At 34.0% G+C, this 16,748-nt stretch overlaps 1 protein-coding gene across 1 annotated transcript in view; it reads right to left on the reverse strand.

Annotated features, from left to right (window-relative positions):
• The window catches only part of TRDN (triadin), a 360,587-nt gene that overhangs the window by 135,206 nt on the left and 208,633 nt on the right, over window positions 1–16,748 (reverse strand). The window contains exons 13-14 of the mRNA NM_001389217.1: window positions 13,499–13,552; window positions 9,062–9,091 (exon numbers count right to left, since the gene is read on the reverse strand). Coding sequence (NP_001376146.1) covers window positions 9,062–9,091; window positions 13,499–13,552 — 84 coding nt within the window. The remainder of the gene's footprint in view (window positions 1–9,061; window positions 9,092–13,498; window positions 13,553–16,748) is intronic.

Consider the following 16,748-nt stretch of genomic DNA (forward strand, 5'->3'; position numbering starts at 1 on the left):
ATGGTCTACTTCCATAAAGATGGGCTGAAGCCCATAATTTAGTCTGTGGTTTGTTCATTTTCTCAATCTAAAGCCACACGATGTGGATCACCTGCTTTGTACTCTCTGAACAATCAATATATTTATAATACAAATATTCAGTTATTTCTATTGTAATGGGAAAAAACCAGGCTGATGTCGGCTCATCAGTTACTGATGAACACATTATATTTTGTAGCTGCTACAGAGTACTGTGTAATCAGTGGTCAGCAGACAACTGCTTTATTTTTAGTCTTTGGGTGTTCAGCCTGGATCTGAAGATTTTATTATTTTTTAGTATTTAGGCCATGTAGCTTTCTGTTCCTATCACTGGAAAATAAAATGGGAGTTTTCTGACCCTGTTTATTTTAGAATAGAGGCAGCTTAACTCAAGTTTCTGCTCAGAAATATTCTATTTATCTTTGCTTTTTTTTCTTTATCTCTTTTGTAATTTAACTTTGAAATTTTCTGAATATTATTGAAATTAGAATTGTAATAATGAACTATGATTGATCATTGCAAAAGGTAGATAAACTGTTTTCTGGCTGATAGTTGTATGCTTTAGAATTGAGAATGGTGGACATTTACTAATAATATGTAAGTTAATGGATTTGTGTGTCTTATAGGGACGCATTTGACACCTTGATTTTACTTTCATAATGAAGTGATGAAACTAAAATGTTTGGAGATGACAATGAATGGGAGTTAATTCACAAAAAGCAGTTAGGTGGTCAACTGAGTTGTTTTATGAAAAAATGATAACCAATGACAGTAATAGTGTGGTATAAGTGAAAACTCACTTTCATAGAAATATAAGCTAGAAACACATTTTAGGAAAGCAACTTGAAAGTTGCTTTATAACTAGAAAGTTATAAAAATAAGCATACTTTAAAAAAATAAGCATGCTTTTTTGATATAGTAAGTCCACTACTAGAAATCCAAAAAAAAAATGCTATATAATCATAAAAAATAAATATAGGAAGAGGCTTTTTACAACATTGTTCTACATTTCTAAATAATGGGAATATTAAACAGTATCTTCTGAACACTAATGGAGCTGTTAAATAATCCATAGATATGCACATAATAGAAAAATAAAGTCATTCAAGTGATATTTTTGCAATCTCTTCTTGTGAACTTTTAACTTTTCTGTAATAGGGATATGTTCCATGTATGAAGGGAAAACAAATGCTATTTTGAAAAATAATATATCCTTGGAACAAAACATTTACGTATTCAATAAATACCTATTAAGCATTATTATGTCCAGTGTGTCATAATATAATGAATATTGAACTATAATATCCTTCCTGCCCCTTCAAAAGACAGTTTTCTTGACAGTTTCTCATCTGGAACTATAACTGAGTAGGCTAAATTTGTTTTCTAAAATGTGCTTTGCAAGCACTCTCTTATTCATTTCCTTCATGAGTTATTATCCTAATCAGATAAGCAAATAACTCAAATATATAGAAAAATATGATATAAAACTATTTCATGTAAGAGTATGATAAATATCATCTGATTCACATGCCTAACAATGAACAATGCAGGCATGGATTCTTGTAGCATGACAGCTGAAATTATGAAGTGGAAAGTTCAGTGATCTTTCTAAGTTCTCAATTAATTTGGCTCTAGTATGCCAGAGTAGGATTTCTGCCTTCCCCAAAGGTCATGTGACTCACACTAAGCCCTCTTTTGAACCTAGACCACAGCCAATATGGAAATCACTGGAAGATTATGGCAAGCACATATTCATTCAGGGATACAAAGGAAAATAAAGTTTGGGAAGAGACTGGTGGGACAGACAGAGAATAAAATGTGGCAGGTAAGGAGAAGACTTTTTCCACCCTCTTGCCTCTATTCTCTGACTAGAGGCTGGCATGGGGTAGATGTGGAAAGCTGAATACAATTATCTATCCGTGAGATGCCTGTTGTTTTAATCTGCTTTCCTTCTCCTCGTGATAAGAATCAGTAATAGTGTATTAGATAGCAATTGCACTGAAATGAAAGAATAAAAAATGAAAAATAAATAATGAAGGAAGTCCAGGATCAGGTAAAGTAAAGAGCTTATTGGGATAAAGTAAAACATTTCATGAAGAAGAAATGTAAAAAAATAACAAGCTATGATCACACCAAGTAGGTTTTAAAAATTCAATACATGTGTTCTAAAAAAGGGAGCTATATTGAAATTAAGTTAAAATGTCATTATAAAATCATGTCTTTGGGTTATGAGTCAACAGAGCAGCAGATTTACACAAGTAAAATACCTGAGCAACAAAAAACATAATGCTTAGAACTGAAAAATCACACACTGACCCTGAAAAGCTATTAGCAGCAGCCATTAATACTCAGACTATTAAACTTCATTATACCCTCTCAGCATTATACTCTGCTGAAATGGCTTAAAAATATTATAAAAGGCTTGCTCAGTGAATATACTTCCCTGAAGACCATATGCCCAATAATCTGAACAACAGTCTTTTATTAAGAACATCGAAGCTCATAGCAGCTGTGATTTAAAAGAAGTGATGTGTTTGCAATCTGTTCAATTCATCATTCACTCATCTTTAGCAACCCACAGTAGTTCCCCTCATCCAGGGGGGATATATTCCAAGCCCCCCCCCCTCCCAGTGGATGTCTAAAACCGCAGAAAGGACCAAACCCTATATATACTATATATTTTTTCTATACATGCGTACCTATGATGAAGTTTAATTTATAAATTAGGCATAAAAAGAGATTAGTAACAATAGGTAATAATAAAATAGAAAAATTATAACAATATACTGTAAAAAAAGTCATGTGAATATGGTCTCTCTCAAAATATCTTACGGTACTATACTCACCCTTCTTGTGATGATATGAAATGATAAAATGCCTGTGTGATGAGATAAAGTGAGCTGAATGACGTAGGCATTATGACTAATGTTAGGCTACTGTGGACCTTCTAACCATGTGTCGAAAGGAGGACCATCTGCTTCTAGGTGGTAATTCACCTCAGGTCACTGAAACTGCCAAATTGAAACTGCAGATAAAGAGGGACTTCTGTATCAGGTATGGTCTAGTATGTTCCTAAGTGATGCTGGAGAAAAACTAAATACTAGTTGTATCAAAGGGAAAAATTAACTCTCCGGTAGTCTGAGAATGCAGGTGATAAAGCACTCCATTTCCTTTGTATAATTTGCCCATTGACATCTTTATTCAGTTACAATTACAGATATTTTGCTCTGTCTTTCAGCATAATTTCCCTTCAGATCTCAATTTTGAAGGCCTAATTCTCACATGCATTCAACTCTACTTGCTCTTGTTTTAGTTATAGTAAATGATAAATCCAATCTGGCACATTCTCAATGGAACTGTATCCTTCAGAAATAAATTGTGTTGGAAAACTCAAAGGCTTTCCAGCCTCTAGGGATTCATACAGGAAGCTAAGTTTAAATATATGGGATCTACCTAGATTTGCTAGTGCAATCTAAGCAGCAGCTAGTGATCAAAATACCTATGATGAAATTGTCAGACATCTGGCTATGATTTTTCAGACCTAAAAAGTTTACTGGAATATAACTTCCAATATGATAATGATGATGATGATGATGTGATGATAATAATAATATTATGATGATGATAATAATAATAATAATTCTTTCCTGCCTGGGGTGTGGAAAATTGAGTATCTATTCATATTTCTTATAGATATTACATTGATCTTAAGAGTCTTAGATCTTACTGATTCATTCACAGAATAAATATTTGTTAAGCAATGTGCAAACTGAGAAAATGTGTCAGTCCCAATAGGAGATAAAATTGAATTAGACATGGTCCCTTTAATAAAAAATTTTAAACTCTATTAGAGTAGAAGGAAAATGAATACCTTTAATATAAGTACAAGTTGGTAAGAAATAAGTGATGGTAGGGAGGTATAGATAAATTCTGATGGGAGATTATAAATGAAAAAGAAAAAAAAATTTAATTGATAGGGTCAGATGTCTTAGAGGAAGAATAATTTTTCCTGAGCCCTAAAATCATTGAATATTTGTAGAAGGAAATAGAAAGGATAACCTCTGTTTTGATATTGGCAGCAACAAAGGCAAGACAGAAAGTTTTATGTATAAAATCAAGAATGGCTTGATATGGATTGAAGTATGTGATACCTAAAGGAAGAAAGTGAAGAAAAGTATAAGGTAAAGCCTCCGTGATGATGCCATGGTGGCTCTGCACATATCCATATAGAACCTGCAGGCCAAGTTTTATTATTTTTTTAAAAGATTTTCTTTATTTATTCATGAGAGACACAGACAGAGAGGCAGAGACACAGGCAGAGGGAGAAGCAGGCTCCATGCAGGGAGCCCGACGTGGGGCTTGATCCCGGGTCTCCAGGATCACAGCCTGAGCCAAAGGCAGAAACTCAACCACTGAGCCACCCAGGCACCCGCAAGCCAAGTTTTAAACCACAGCTAAGGTGAGTATCAGCAGAATGCCTTATGATCCTTCTGGAACACAAGAGGATGGGTGGCTATCGTCAGACAGCTTCTTATAACCTCCTGAGTTCTCCAGCCTAGAACACTTTGGAATTGAGTTGCAGACCATTAAACCATTTGGCTGTGGTCTAGAACTGGCTCCTCCACACTGAAGTGTCCCTAAATTGTATTATAGCATTATCTGGCCTCTTTTCTTTGGGTGTCATCACTTTTTGGTATGTAGGACAAGAGAACCATGAAGTGTTGGCACCTTCAGCTATTCTTGCTTTTGCTGACCATGAAGGTAATGAATTGTCTCTATCTCGAAAGATCTCATTGTATCTTTCCTGGTGGAATTATTCAGGCTTTGGCTTTGTCTTTGCCTAGATGTATACATGACAGGAAGTCAGGAAACAGACTGTGCAGACCAGGTCTACAGGTTAAGGTCTGTAGACCATATTCTGTGGTTGGTGTGAAGCCACTGAATATTTTAAACAGGTAACATCATGAAAAGTTTTATGAAGCCAGTTCAGTTTTTTGAAGGACACTATTTAGAGAAAATATTATAGGCAGGATTATTATTTAGGTTAGAGATTCTCAAATTGTTTCATCTCAGGAATCCTTTAAGTTCTTTACAATTTTAAAAGACCCCAAACAGCTTTCATTTATGTATTTATGTAGTTTCTATCCATTGATGTTTATAATTTTAAAAATTAAAGTTGAGAAAAATTTAAAATATAAATTTGCTTATGCATTTAGTAAAAAAAGAATAAACATGTTACATGTTAGCACCAATAATATATTTTTATGACAAATATATTTCCAATGCAGAAAAATTGGTAAGATGAGTGACTTTGTGAATCTCATTAATGTCTGGCTTAATGAGAAGACAATTGGATTTGCATATCTGCTTAAGTATTCAATCTGTTGCAATAACGCAAATTATGTAGCCTCTGGAAACTCCAGTGTAGACTCATGGGAGGACAATGAACCAGGCGAACTATGACTTCATATTTTCATAAAAATAGTGTTGACCTCAAAAAACCACTGAAAGGGTCTCAAAGACCCCCAGGAGTCCTTGACCACATTTTGAGAACGTCTGATTTCAGAAATCGTTGCCCTGGTTCACATGAGAAGTTAGTAAAACCAGTATGAGGTCACAAACAGCAACGTGAGGTGAAATCTAGAGGACCAGGTGCTGTGAATGAAGATTAGCCTTTCTAATTATTTTAGGAAAGATTAAACAAAAGAGAGTTCAGCCAAATTAAAAATTCTAGAAGACTAAATGCCAGGGGCAAGGGAAAAACAGAGGTTGAAGCTTACACCAGAATTTGTGTCTCTGCATCTACTAAGAGAGTGGGGCAATTATATAAGAAGAAATGGAGAATAAGCACATTTTATACAGAAAAAAAATATAATTTGATGGGATTTTGACATTGAGAACTAATGAAAAGTAAGAATGTGTGTTAATAGATGTCTATCGGAGGAGAAAGAGTGGCATACAGGGGAAATTTCAGTAGAAAAAGGCTTAGAGGAAGAAGGACGTCAGTGGAATATTTACTTAGCTCCACTTAAGTCAAGATATGATTGCTCTGATGCCAAAATTCCAAAGAACAGTAAAATTGATGGGCAAAGCTCAGTGAAGCCCAGGATCTCTCTTGTTAAGGTTTCTGAGAGAGATATGCTAAGACATGGGAGCATAAATCTTAACATGAAAAGCAAATCTTTAGGGTTCACTATGCAAGAAAAGCCCTTTGTCCCCTGGTGCACAAACCATCTTTGATAATAACACTGGCATGCACTTTTGTTTATGTATTTTAAAATTCACTAACAAAAGAACTTCCCAGGGCATTCTAATTAAGCCCTAAGGCCCTCCTGATTTTCTTCTTCTCCAGGAAATTTGTCAACCATTAGTATCTTTGTTGTTGTTGTTGTTGTTGTTGTTGCTTTTATTTTGTTAAAAAAGGTTTTATTTATTTATTCATGAAAGACACACAGAGAGAGGCAGAGACACTGGCAGAGGGAGAAGCAGGCTCCATGCCGGGAGCCCGATGTGGGACTCCACCCCAGGACTCCAGGATCACGCCCTGGGCCAAAGGCAGGCGGTAAACCGCTGAGCCACCCAGGGATCCCATCCATTAGTATCTTTCAACATATACACTTCACGAGTTTAAATGCAAATAATAATTAAAAAAAACTTTGTATAAAATAGAATGTTGAAAATCCAAATTGTATCTGGTAATTTGTATTAAACATGCCTCGTTTGAATACACATGTGCTTCCTGCCTCTATGGAAAAGATTTCTATAATCTTATGGAGATTATAGAAAACAAGAAACAAGAGCTAGCAAGCTTAGATCTATATACCTCTCACCCCTGCTTAACAGGAAAAAGGGAAATAGAAACTCATGAAACATAATCAAAAGATGGCCCAGGATAGCTGGACATTGGATCTGTTTTCCTTTATATTCTGGAAACAATGAAAATTATTCCAGATAGCTGTTATTTTTTTTTTCTCAACTGCATAATCTTTGCAATTATAAAACTTTTCCAAGTAAGAGATAAAAGATAATCTATGAAACTCTTTGGAAATAATAATTTAATAATAATAAAATAAAAACAATAATAAAATGGGGTCTATGTGTAATATATTTTACAGCTGGTAGTGGACACTGGACCACTTGACTCTCCAAGATAAAGCTCTGCCCCAGCTCTCCAAGCTCTTCCAAATGTTGCAGATTGATTACAAACAATTTCTATTAAAAAAAAAAAAAAAAAAAAGGAAGCATCTAACCAGGAAAAATAGAACAAAAAAACCTTTGAAGCACAACAATGAGGGGGGGAAAAGATATAAAGCCTAAAGCTATGCAATTTGTAATTTGACTATTGTTCATATGCCCAAAAGTCTTCTAATACTTTGGTTTGAATACTAATGAATTGAAAAATAACTTCATGTTACTCTTTTTCTTAAATCAAATGGTGAATTGTTCTTTATTCCTAAGAAAGAATGGTGGAAAAGATTCACATTTTTGAGGACTGTCTATCAAAAACTGCCTATCAAAAACCAAGAACTTACTCTCATTCTTTCTTTTTAACATCTCTGTACACTCACCACAGTGTTCATCATGTAAACAATGTAATTTCCAGAATACACCTAAAGATTTCTTATGTGTACATGGGGAATTAATACTGATTTCAATCTCTTGAAAATAAACTCACTAACATGTCTTAGTCGGCTTTATTTTCATACCATGGTATTGCTCTGTATGAACAAATAATGACCAACTAAAATATTTTTTCTATCTCCCATCTATGGACTCTTAGATTCCTGTTTAATAGAAGCAGAATGTGACTTCCAAGCTGTTATGATTATTTAAAATTCTGATGATACTAAATATAAAATATAACACTTGCTTTCTATTTTTCTCAGATTATATGAATACTAATTAGAATATTATTGTCATTTTCAATGTTAGAAATGATTGCTTATATCTTCATACTATTTTTACTAAGAAAATAAGCCTAGATTCATACACAGTGGTTATATCTAGACATTGTCTAAGTATGTCAGGGTACATAAGAAACATCTCTCTAAATAGAATCACAGTGACTAAGATGGTCTTAATATTCCCCTTAGCTTGACTAAATTTCAGACAGGTGTCTTCCTGATTATAGGTCCTCAACCTCCCTTGTATTAGTACATTTACTTTAGAAAACCTGCAATTGTAAATTCTTTCTCTGTTCCTTTGAAATATAAATCTGCTACAACCAGAAATATCTTTCTCGGGACCTAGGAGACATCCTTTTGAAATGTAATCATCAAAGGATATAGTTTTCCTCTATCCCAGTCTCTATGGGAAGGAAGGAGCCTAACTTCAATAATCAACAATTAATAAACACAGGTGGCCTAATCACAATGACCGCAGCCCCACTCCAATTGCCCAACATCCTCCAGTTCCTTTCAAGTTCATCTCAGAGCTTTAAAATTCTTTAAAATTCTCAGGCTTTATGTTTCATTGGTGTTGGACTTGAATTTCTATTGCAATGAACTCGAGCCCTATTGCAATAGTCCTCAATAAAGTCTATCTTATCTGTTAAGTTCCACGGGATGCCTGTTTTCCTTGACAGCAAGGAATATTTTACTCCATCTCATGACATTCTGACAAAAGGAGGTGGTGTGTAGGGGATGGACTATGACTTATTTGTTATTTGCAAGTTAATGGAATGAAGTAGCATCAGTTGCTGGTTAGTGTCAGAGATATAAGCAGTTAATAGAGTAAAATAGTCGATATTTTCCACATTTTGGAAATTTGATAAAGCTTCTAATGGAATGGAAGATCTGGGATTTTGAGAAGTCATGTTTTATCCTCTATATCTTGAGAAAGACAAGATTTAAAATTGTTTTTTTAGAAAGTAATTTTCCCTTTTATATGAGGTAATGAAGGAAAATACATTCAAGAAATGTCTGCATAATATAGATCCAGTTATCCAATGGAAACACAGGCGAGATGACAGACAAAACTCAAATCTTGATTTTGGTAACTTGTTTACACAAAAGGCATAGTGGAAGTTTTGCATTAAACATACCTTCCTTCTTTTCATCTTTTTTAGCCGCTGCTGAAATAAAATAAATAAAATAGTGTTAAGAGAGATTAAATGAATTTTAATTGTTTTTCAGAATACTCCTGGGAATATGAGACTGTATTCCATGTATTTATAAATTGAGTGGTTATCTATGCACAAATTAATCCATCCAACTCTGCAATAAGAGAATAACTTCAAAATATTATTTTATGTGAAGGTTTTTAAAAATTAAGATATCAGCATAAAACCAAAAAAAAAAAAAGAATTAAAAACATATTGTTACATAGACAAGAAGTCAAATTAATAAGTACAGACTGTAGTTTAGTGTAAGTTCATTTTAGTTCTGAAATTGTTGCATCTGAGAAAAGTACAAACAGTTCTAGAAGAATATGATTAGATCTATGCCAAAAATGGTGGTGATATTTCATAAATTATCTGTGCCTAGCTATTAAGAAATTATACACCAGTTGACTTCATGCATTTATGACAGTAGTATTTAAAAAGTCCCATTTCAGCAAGGGGTAACAACTTTTAGCAAATGTATGCCATCCTTACACAGAGAAAAAGCATGGCACACTTTAATCACCTTTGAACTCTGACTTTCTCTGTGGCAGATTTCATCTAATCCTGAATCATGAATCTAAATCTGGATCCAAGTTGTAACTTACCTTACCAAACACATTTGGGGGAGGTATGGAGTCAGTTTGGGATTGCTCCAAGCAAGATGACTCTTGGTTCTGGGTAAAATTCATTCAGGAGTCAAATCCATTCCAAGAAGTCTTAAGCCACATGAATTGAATCAGAAATTGTACATATTCCCTTAAAGTAATCCTATCTGTGTGAATTAGAATTTGGGGGAGGAGGGGGAATCTGACCCAACAGCTAGTGCTACTTTGGGTGTTTGGTCTGTGCTATACTTACCATAGCACTTTCATGTGCATCTTCTCACTGGAGCTTCACCTAGACCCACCTAAGTTCTTACTGGTTTCAGAAAATTCACTGCCTAGATGACCCCCCATCTGCTCAACATAAAACTGCCCCAAAATGAATCCTCATCACCCCTCTTAAGCTAGTTCCTTTCCCTGGGACTTATTTTTGACAATTATAATAATCGTATTCACCCACGCTCAAAAGCTCAGTACCATTTTTTGAAAAAGATTTTATGTATTTATTTGACAGAGAGAGAGAGAAAGAGAGCGCACAAGCAGGGGGAGCAGCAGAGGGAGAGGGAAAAGCAGGCTCCCCTCAGAGCAGGGAGCCTGATTTGAGGCTGGATCTCAGAACCCTGAGATCATGACCTGAGCCGAAGGCAGCTGCTTAACCGACTGAGCCACCCAGGTGCCCCTCAGTACCATTTTAATTTCTTTTATTTCATTCTGTATAGTCTTCCAAATACTATTTCTTCAAAATGTCCATCTTAGTTGTATTGTTTTCTCAAGTCTTTGACACCATCATAGTTGATTGTCTCCTATCTTGATAATGACTATAGCCTTTCATGATCATCACTAGCTCTTTATTTATTTAAGCCATCGAGTAGTACTAGTAGTGCTAGTGGTGCTTTTTCTCCTCTTTCAGTTTATTCTTTAATCATGCTCCAAGCCCAAGTGAAGTCATCCTTCATCTATGAGGAATCCTTCAATCCCCAACTCATTAAAAATCACTTTGTCTTAACTAGTATGACATTCATTATCTCTACAATTCAATTCAGCACGACATGATATTCTATTTATGTTATATTTTAAATTTCTTATGTCTCCAAATTATAATATGTAGTACAGAGTCATTTATTCATACTCTTCTCTATCTCAAACTCTGTTAAAAAAATTTTAAATGTACCTCCCAAAAAATGTGCTAAATTTTAATAAAAGAGCTAAAAATGCACACATTTACACACAGCTTATATAAAACTAGATTTTAGATATATTCTTTGTCATAAAAGTAAAAAATAAATAAATGAACAGATATATTCTAGTCTTTTACCATACTGCAAGCATCATTATCAATTTTGTCATTTTATACACCAAAATATCAGTCTGCTGCAGCAATACTGCCAATTGTGTTCAAGCTCCATCTCCTAATGAAAAGCATGCAAATATTAATTATTTCTATACTTGATTTAATAATGCAGCTGTGGTATTATAAACCTAAGAAGGATCTAGGGAGGATATAGGCAGCACAAGTGACATTTATCCTTACTTGATGTCCCTGCTTTGATGTGTCATTGCCATTTTAGTGAACAGCCCCAAACTCTGGCCTTGTGTATGTTTAATCAACACGTTTATATAATTTCCTTAAAATAATGGTTCTAACAAAACTGAATCTCCAGGTTATTAATGGCTCAACAATAAATCTTTGATTCCGAAGAATTATTTCTGAGGCTGCCTTGTCCAGCCTAGTTGGAATGGAAACATGAAGAGCCCATAGCCCCAAGCTCAAATTTGAAGCAAGTTTCCATATATCTCTGCAATTTCCTTCCCTTGAATTCCTCTGATATGACACTAAAGGAACATTAAATTCCTGCTCCAAGTTGTAGTTTCACATCCACCAAAGCCTCAAAAGCCTCAATCAAAACAGAAGTGTCTTACGGCAAGTTTTTTTCTTTTTTATAAGAACATATATACATCAACTACAATGCTTCTTTGAACTGATAGCCATTTGCTTGAGGAAAAGACTCTTGAGTTGCATTTTCACGAGTGAAAACCCCCAAGTGATAATAATATCTGTTCTGCATTGCTGTGTCCCGTAATATTTGTTACACTCCCTATTAGAACTCTCCCAAAGAAGAATCTGTTTTCTTGAACAACCTGATGATTAAATGAAAATTAAAAATTGGTATCATACCTCTTCATCATCCTAGCATATGCGTTGCTTATAAATAACATCATTGGGTCAAATGGAATGCAGCCAACCTATTTTACCAATATTTAATATGATTATTCCACACCTAGTTGAGTCCAAGTTAAATGCAACCATGTCATGTGTTATGTGCTGAGGAGTCTGCTAGAAAGGCTTTCTGGCCAGAAACAAATATAACACCTTCTAAATGCATGTCCTTTATTGCTACACGTTGCGTAATATAGCAAAGGAAAGGAAGTGAAGATTCTCCCTATTCAGGATGAGTTAAATTGGTGATGGGGATTAGTAGTGCACTGGGTGTTGTATGGGAGTGTCGAGTCGCTATATTGTAAACCTGAAACTAATACAACACTACCACTATATGTTAACTAACTGGGATTCAAAACTTAAAAAGCCGAAAAACTTACCTCTATTAAATATTTTACCTCTTCTTCCATAAATGTGATCCATAAAGTTTTCATAGACGACAAAAGTCAGGACACTTCTGTCCTTCCTTTATGCTTTCATCAAATTACTTTTCATGGTTTAAGAATAAAGGTCAGACAAATCATATTCCATTCTGTTTACTTGGAGACACACAGGAGTCAGAATAGCTTTCTCACAAGATGTGATTTCAAATAATGGTTTAAAAAATAACTTTACAGGAAAATTATTTAAAAGGAGTACTTTTCCCAAACTGATCACTTAAAGACTCAATATTTTGGGGTGCCTGAGTGGCTCAGGCAGTTAATTATTAACTGTCAGTTAATTATCTAACTCTTGGTTTCAGCTCAGGTCATGATCTCAGGGCCACACGTAGGGCTCTGTGCTCAGTGCTCAGTGGGGAGTCTGCTTGAGATGCTCTCTCTCCTTCTCCCTCTGCCCCTTCCCCCATTCTCTCTTTCTTTCCCTAAAATAAATAAAATAAATAATATTTTTTTAAATTTCTCTTAAAGATAATCACTTTTGATGACCCAAAGTTATTAGTAAGTGATGAAACTGATTTTCTCAGGTGGCTTATAAAAATTAGGGCCATTACTTTGTAGTCATATCTGGAACCCAATTTCTGCAGTCTTAACATAGATGTAATAAAATCAATTTAATAACATTCTGGCTGATTTTTCTAATATGACACAAATTACAAAGTGCAACCGAAAACATTAGAAAAATTGGATATTATTTGTATATCTCCATCAATATTCCTATCTATTATCTATCAATGTATCTTATCTATTATCTATCAATGTATCTATGGCTTATTTTTAGAAATATAAATAAAAGCTAATGACTGAAACTTGGAGTCAACACACTAAATCTTGAGTCCTTCATGATTCCTCCAGCTACTAAAAAACAGTCGAAATGTGTATGGTAATGCAACAATATTTCCTGTAATAATCCAGCAGATGGTGCTATTCTGCAATAAACAGCTTTTGCTTTCGTCAATAAAGTGCTATGTAGTGAGAGAAAGAAAGAAGAAAGAAGAAAAGAAAGAAAGAAAGAAAGAAAGAAAGAAAGAAAGAAAGAAAGAAAGAAAGAAAGAAAGAAAGAAGAAAGAAAGAAAGAAGAAAGAAAGAAAGAGGATGTTTAAAGTATTTTATTGCTTACCTTGTGCCACAACTTTTATAGTCCCTTGTTTGGTTTCAGGAGCTTTCCCTGGCTCTTATAAAGAAAAAAAAGATAAATTACCATGAAGTACTATTTCAGAAAGATATTTAACCCCCCCAAAAGGGGAGATTAGAAAATCGAAAACAAATATAAAAACCATTGCCCTTGGCACTCAGAATTTTTGTTAAGAAAAGAGCACAATTATTAGGGGGGATCACTAAGATACTGGGTTTATTGAGATAAAAATAAAATTTCTCAAAACCGTTTGCCTTATTGTTAACTGGCCGCGGGGCACTTTGCATTTGTTTGGCACCTGAATTTGAAAATCTCAGAATTCTTTATAAATTATTTCTGTATTATCACTTTAGAAATGGATGGAACATTTAGACATAAATAAGTGGTGCATAGGTGCACACTGAGGAACTGATATGAGGATAAAACCCAGAACCGCTAATATCCATCTCATCTTTTACTCAAGATGCCATTCCCCGTATGTAGGGCTGCGATGCCCATCTCCGTTAGTGTGGTCCCAGGCAGAGTATGGGTTATGAGAGAATAAGAAAACTTCATTTTGAATCTTTCTTCCCTCTTGTCTTGTTTTTGGTTTTTTATTTTTTTCAGAATTTTCTTGTTAATGAAATAGGATACAAAAGCAGATATGCTATTTAAAAAATATTATTTAATTAACTAACATGAAAAACAAAGGGGAAATAAAGATTTCAAAAAGCAAGCTTCTTTCCCATTTCACTTTATAATGGTTCGTGATTATCTTCAGTAAGCTTTCAATAATTAAATTACCATTTAATAATATGGGAAGGAAGATATGGTCATTCTTTATAGATGTTGACCTTTATTCATTCATTCATCACATATAGATTTGGGACCTATTATGTGAATATACTAAGCTATGTGAAAATATAGTAGCTTATATAGATATATACTCAATCTTTTGTTTAATTATCATCAAATGTTGATTATAGCTTATTTAATATTAACTTTTAGAGTTAAAAATAAGATTGCATCAGAATAACTTGCAAAAAATCAAAGTTTCCATGTTTTTTTAGACCAAAAAAGGTTTCATTTCTAATTCACGCCTTACCTCCAGTTTCCAGTTGGTGAGGTAATTGTTCATTTATATCATAACAAAGATTATGAAAATGCCAATTAGTCATTCTGTTTTTTATGAAAGAAATATTATTTGATTCATATATGATTTTTATTATTACACTATTTATTATTCAAAGAAAAATCTTTTGCCAAAATTAAGTTGATTTTATTTTACCTATGATCTCTTTATTTTTTTTTCCCCTGGAGGAAAATATCTATGCCAGCTTCATGCTAGTGCTATCTTTGTCACATAGAACACATGACCTCAATGGCTAGTCAAGATTTATATACAGATATGGAATTTTTAACTAACATATTTCTCGGTATTGCTCTAGCTCTATACCTACGTGACTAGCATCTAGTAGCCACTTAATAAATATTGGTATTAGTGGAGCTAATTCTCAACTCTGTAATCATAAAATATTATTTTCCTCCATAATTCCATTTACTCTGTCTCTGATCTCAAGCTTTTCAGTAGAAATTAACAATTTAAAACCAAATGCTTTCCAAGTCTGTCAACTTGCATTCACCCAATATCAATCTCAAATCTGTTGAGGACACATTAAGAGGTGAAGATATTTGATATCTACTTCTGTACAGCATTACGGTTTTCAAAACTACAAGGCTTTAAGGAAGGAGTTAACTCTGAGACCATAAATGAACAGCATCATGGCCACACCAAAAATTGCAGAAGAGTGAAAATACATCAAATCCATACAAATTTTTATTATAAATAATTTTTCTTTTATTACTGCCAACTACAGAAGAAATGGACTTTTTCATTAGGAAAAATTTCAAATATCTATAAAACCAAAGAAGCAAGTCTAATGATCTCCATGTACCTAATACCCATTTAATAATTATCATGTGATAGCCAGTCTTATTTTCTCATTATTACTCACTACTGCCTCTACATGTGTCCCAAATGAAAATTTCATTGTAGCGAATACAAATGATTTAATCATTCCCAGGATTTTATTTGATAATTTTATATTTTTGAAATAGAATACAATGATTTTTTTAAAAGGATTTTATTTATTTATTTATTCATGAGAGAAAGAGAGAGAGAGAGGCAGAGACATAGGCAGAGGGGGAAGCAGGTTCCTTGCAGGGAGTCCAATGTGGCACTTGATCCCTGAACCCAGGATCACGCCCTGAGCCAAAGGCAGACACTCAACCACTGAGCCACCCAGGTGTCCCAAATACAAAGATTTAAATAAAAACAGATGATGAATTCAAATAAATTCAAATAAAGAGTATAATAACTCTGAAATTGATTAGTAATATTTTGGGCCACTAAATCAGAGACAGGATGGACCTAGATTAATATGTCAGTATAATTTACTTGGGAATGTCTTAGTAAAAAATTATCAGAGAAGTCAGTATCCTTCAGTTCCTGAAACATGTGTTTATATAAATTGTCAAGAATCAGCTAAGCCAAATGGAACAGTCCGATTTATAAAATTGAAAAAAAACATTATGAATCTGTAAATGTTTTGTTAAGGAATCAATTTTCACATACCGATTTAGGCATTAGTTCAATATCATAAACTTTTCATTTATAGGACTCTGTTTATACTGACTTCATATAATATGAAATGCAAACTCATTGAGTTTTCAAATGTATGTTTCACATAACTTTATTTTTTTAAGATTTTATTTTTTAATCCCTACAGCCAATGTGTAGATCTCGAACTCATGATCCTGAGATCAAGAGGCGCATGCTTCACCAATTGAGCCAGCGAGGCACTGCTTCAGCAAATGGACTCCCACCCCGAGTTCAGCTTTGGTCTGTGACTAACAGATAGTAGATGAAGAATAATAATAGTATTGTTGTGATCATACTTACATTTTAAATATTTTGTAAGCAATCCTTCAGTTCCCTTCAAAATAAATCATTACATATGTTTTTATTCTTGAAGGTAAGTTGAGGGGCACCTGGTAGTTCAGTAGGTTAAATGTCGCACTCTTGATTTCAGCTCTAATTGTGATCTCTCCGTTGTAAGATTGAGCCCTGCAATGTGTAGGGAATCTGCTTGTCCCTCTTCTCTCTTCCTTACCCTCCCTCCCAGCTTACACATGTATGCTTGTTTGCTCTCTCTCTCTCAAAAATAAATAATTTTTTTAAATCTTAAAAAAGTAA

Source organism: Canis lupus, chromosome 1 (genome assembly GCF_011100685.1).
Source record: "Canis lupus familiaris isolate Mischka breed German Shepherd chromosome 1, alternate assembly UU_Cfam_GSD_1.0, whole genome shotgun sequence".
NCBI lineage: Eukaryota > Metazoa > Chordata > Mammalia > Carnivora > Canidae > Canis > Canis lupus.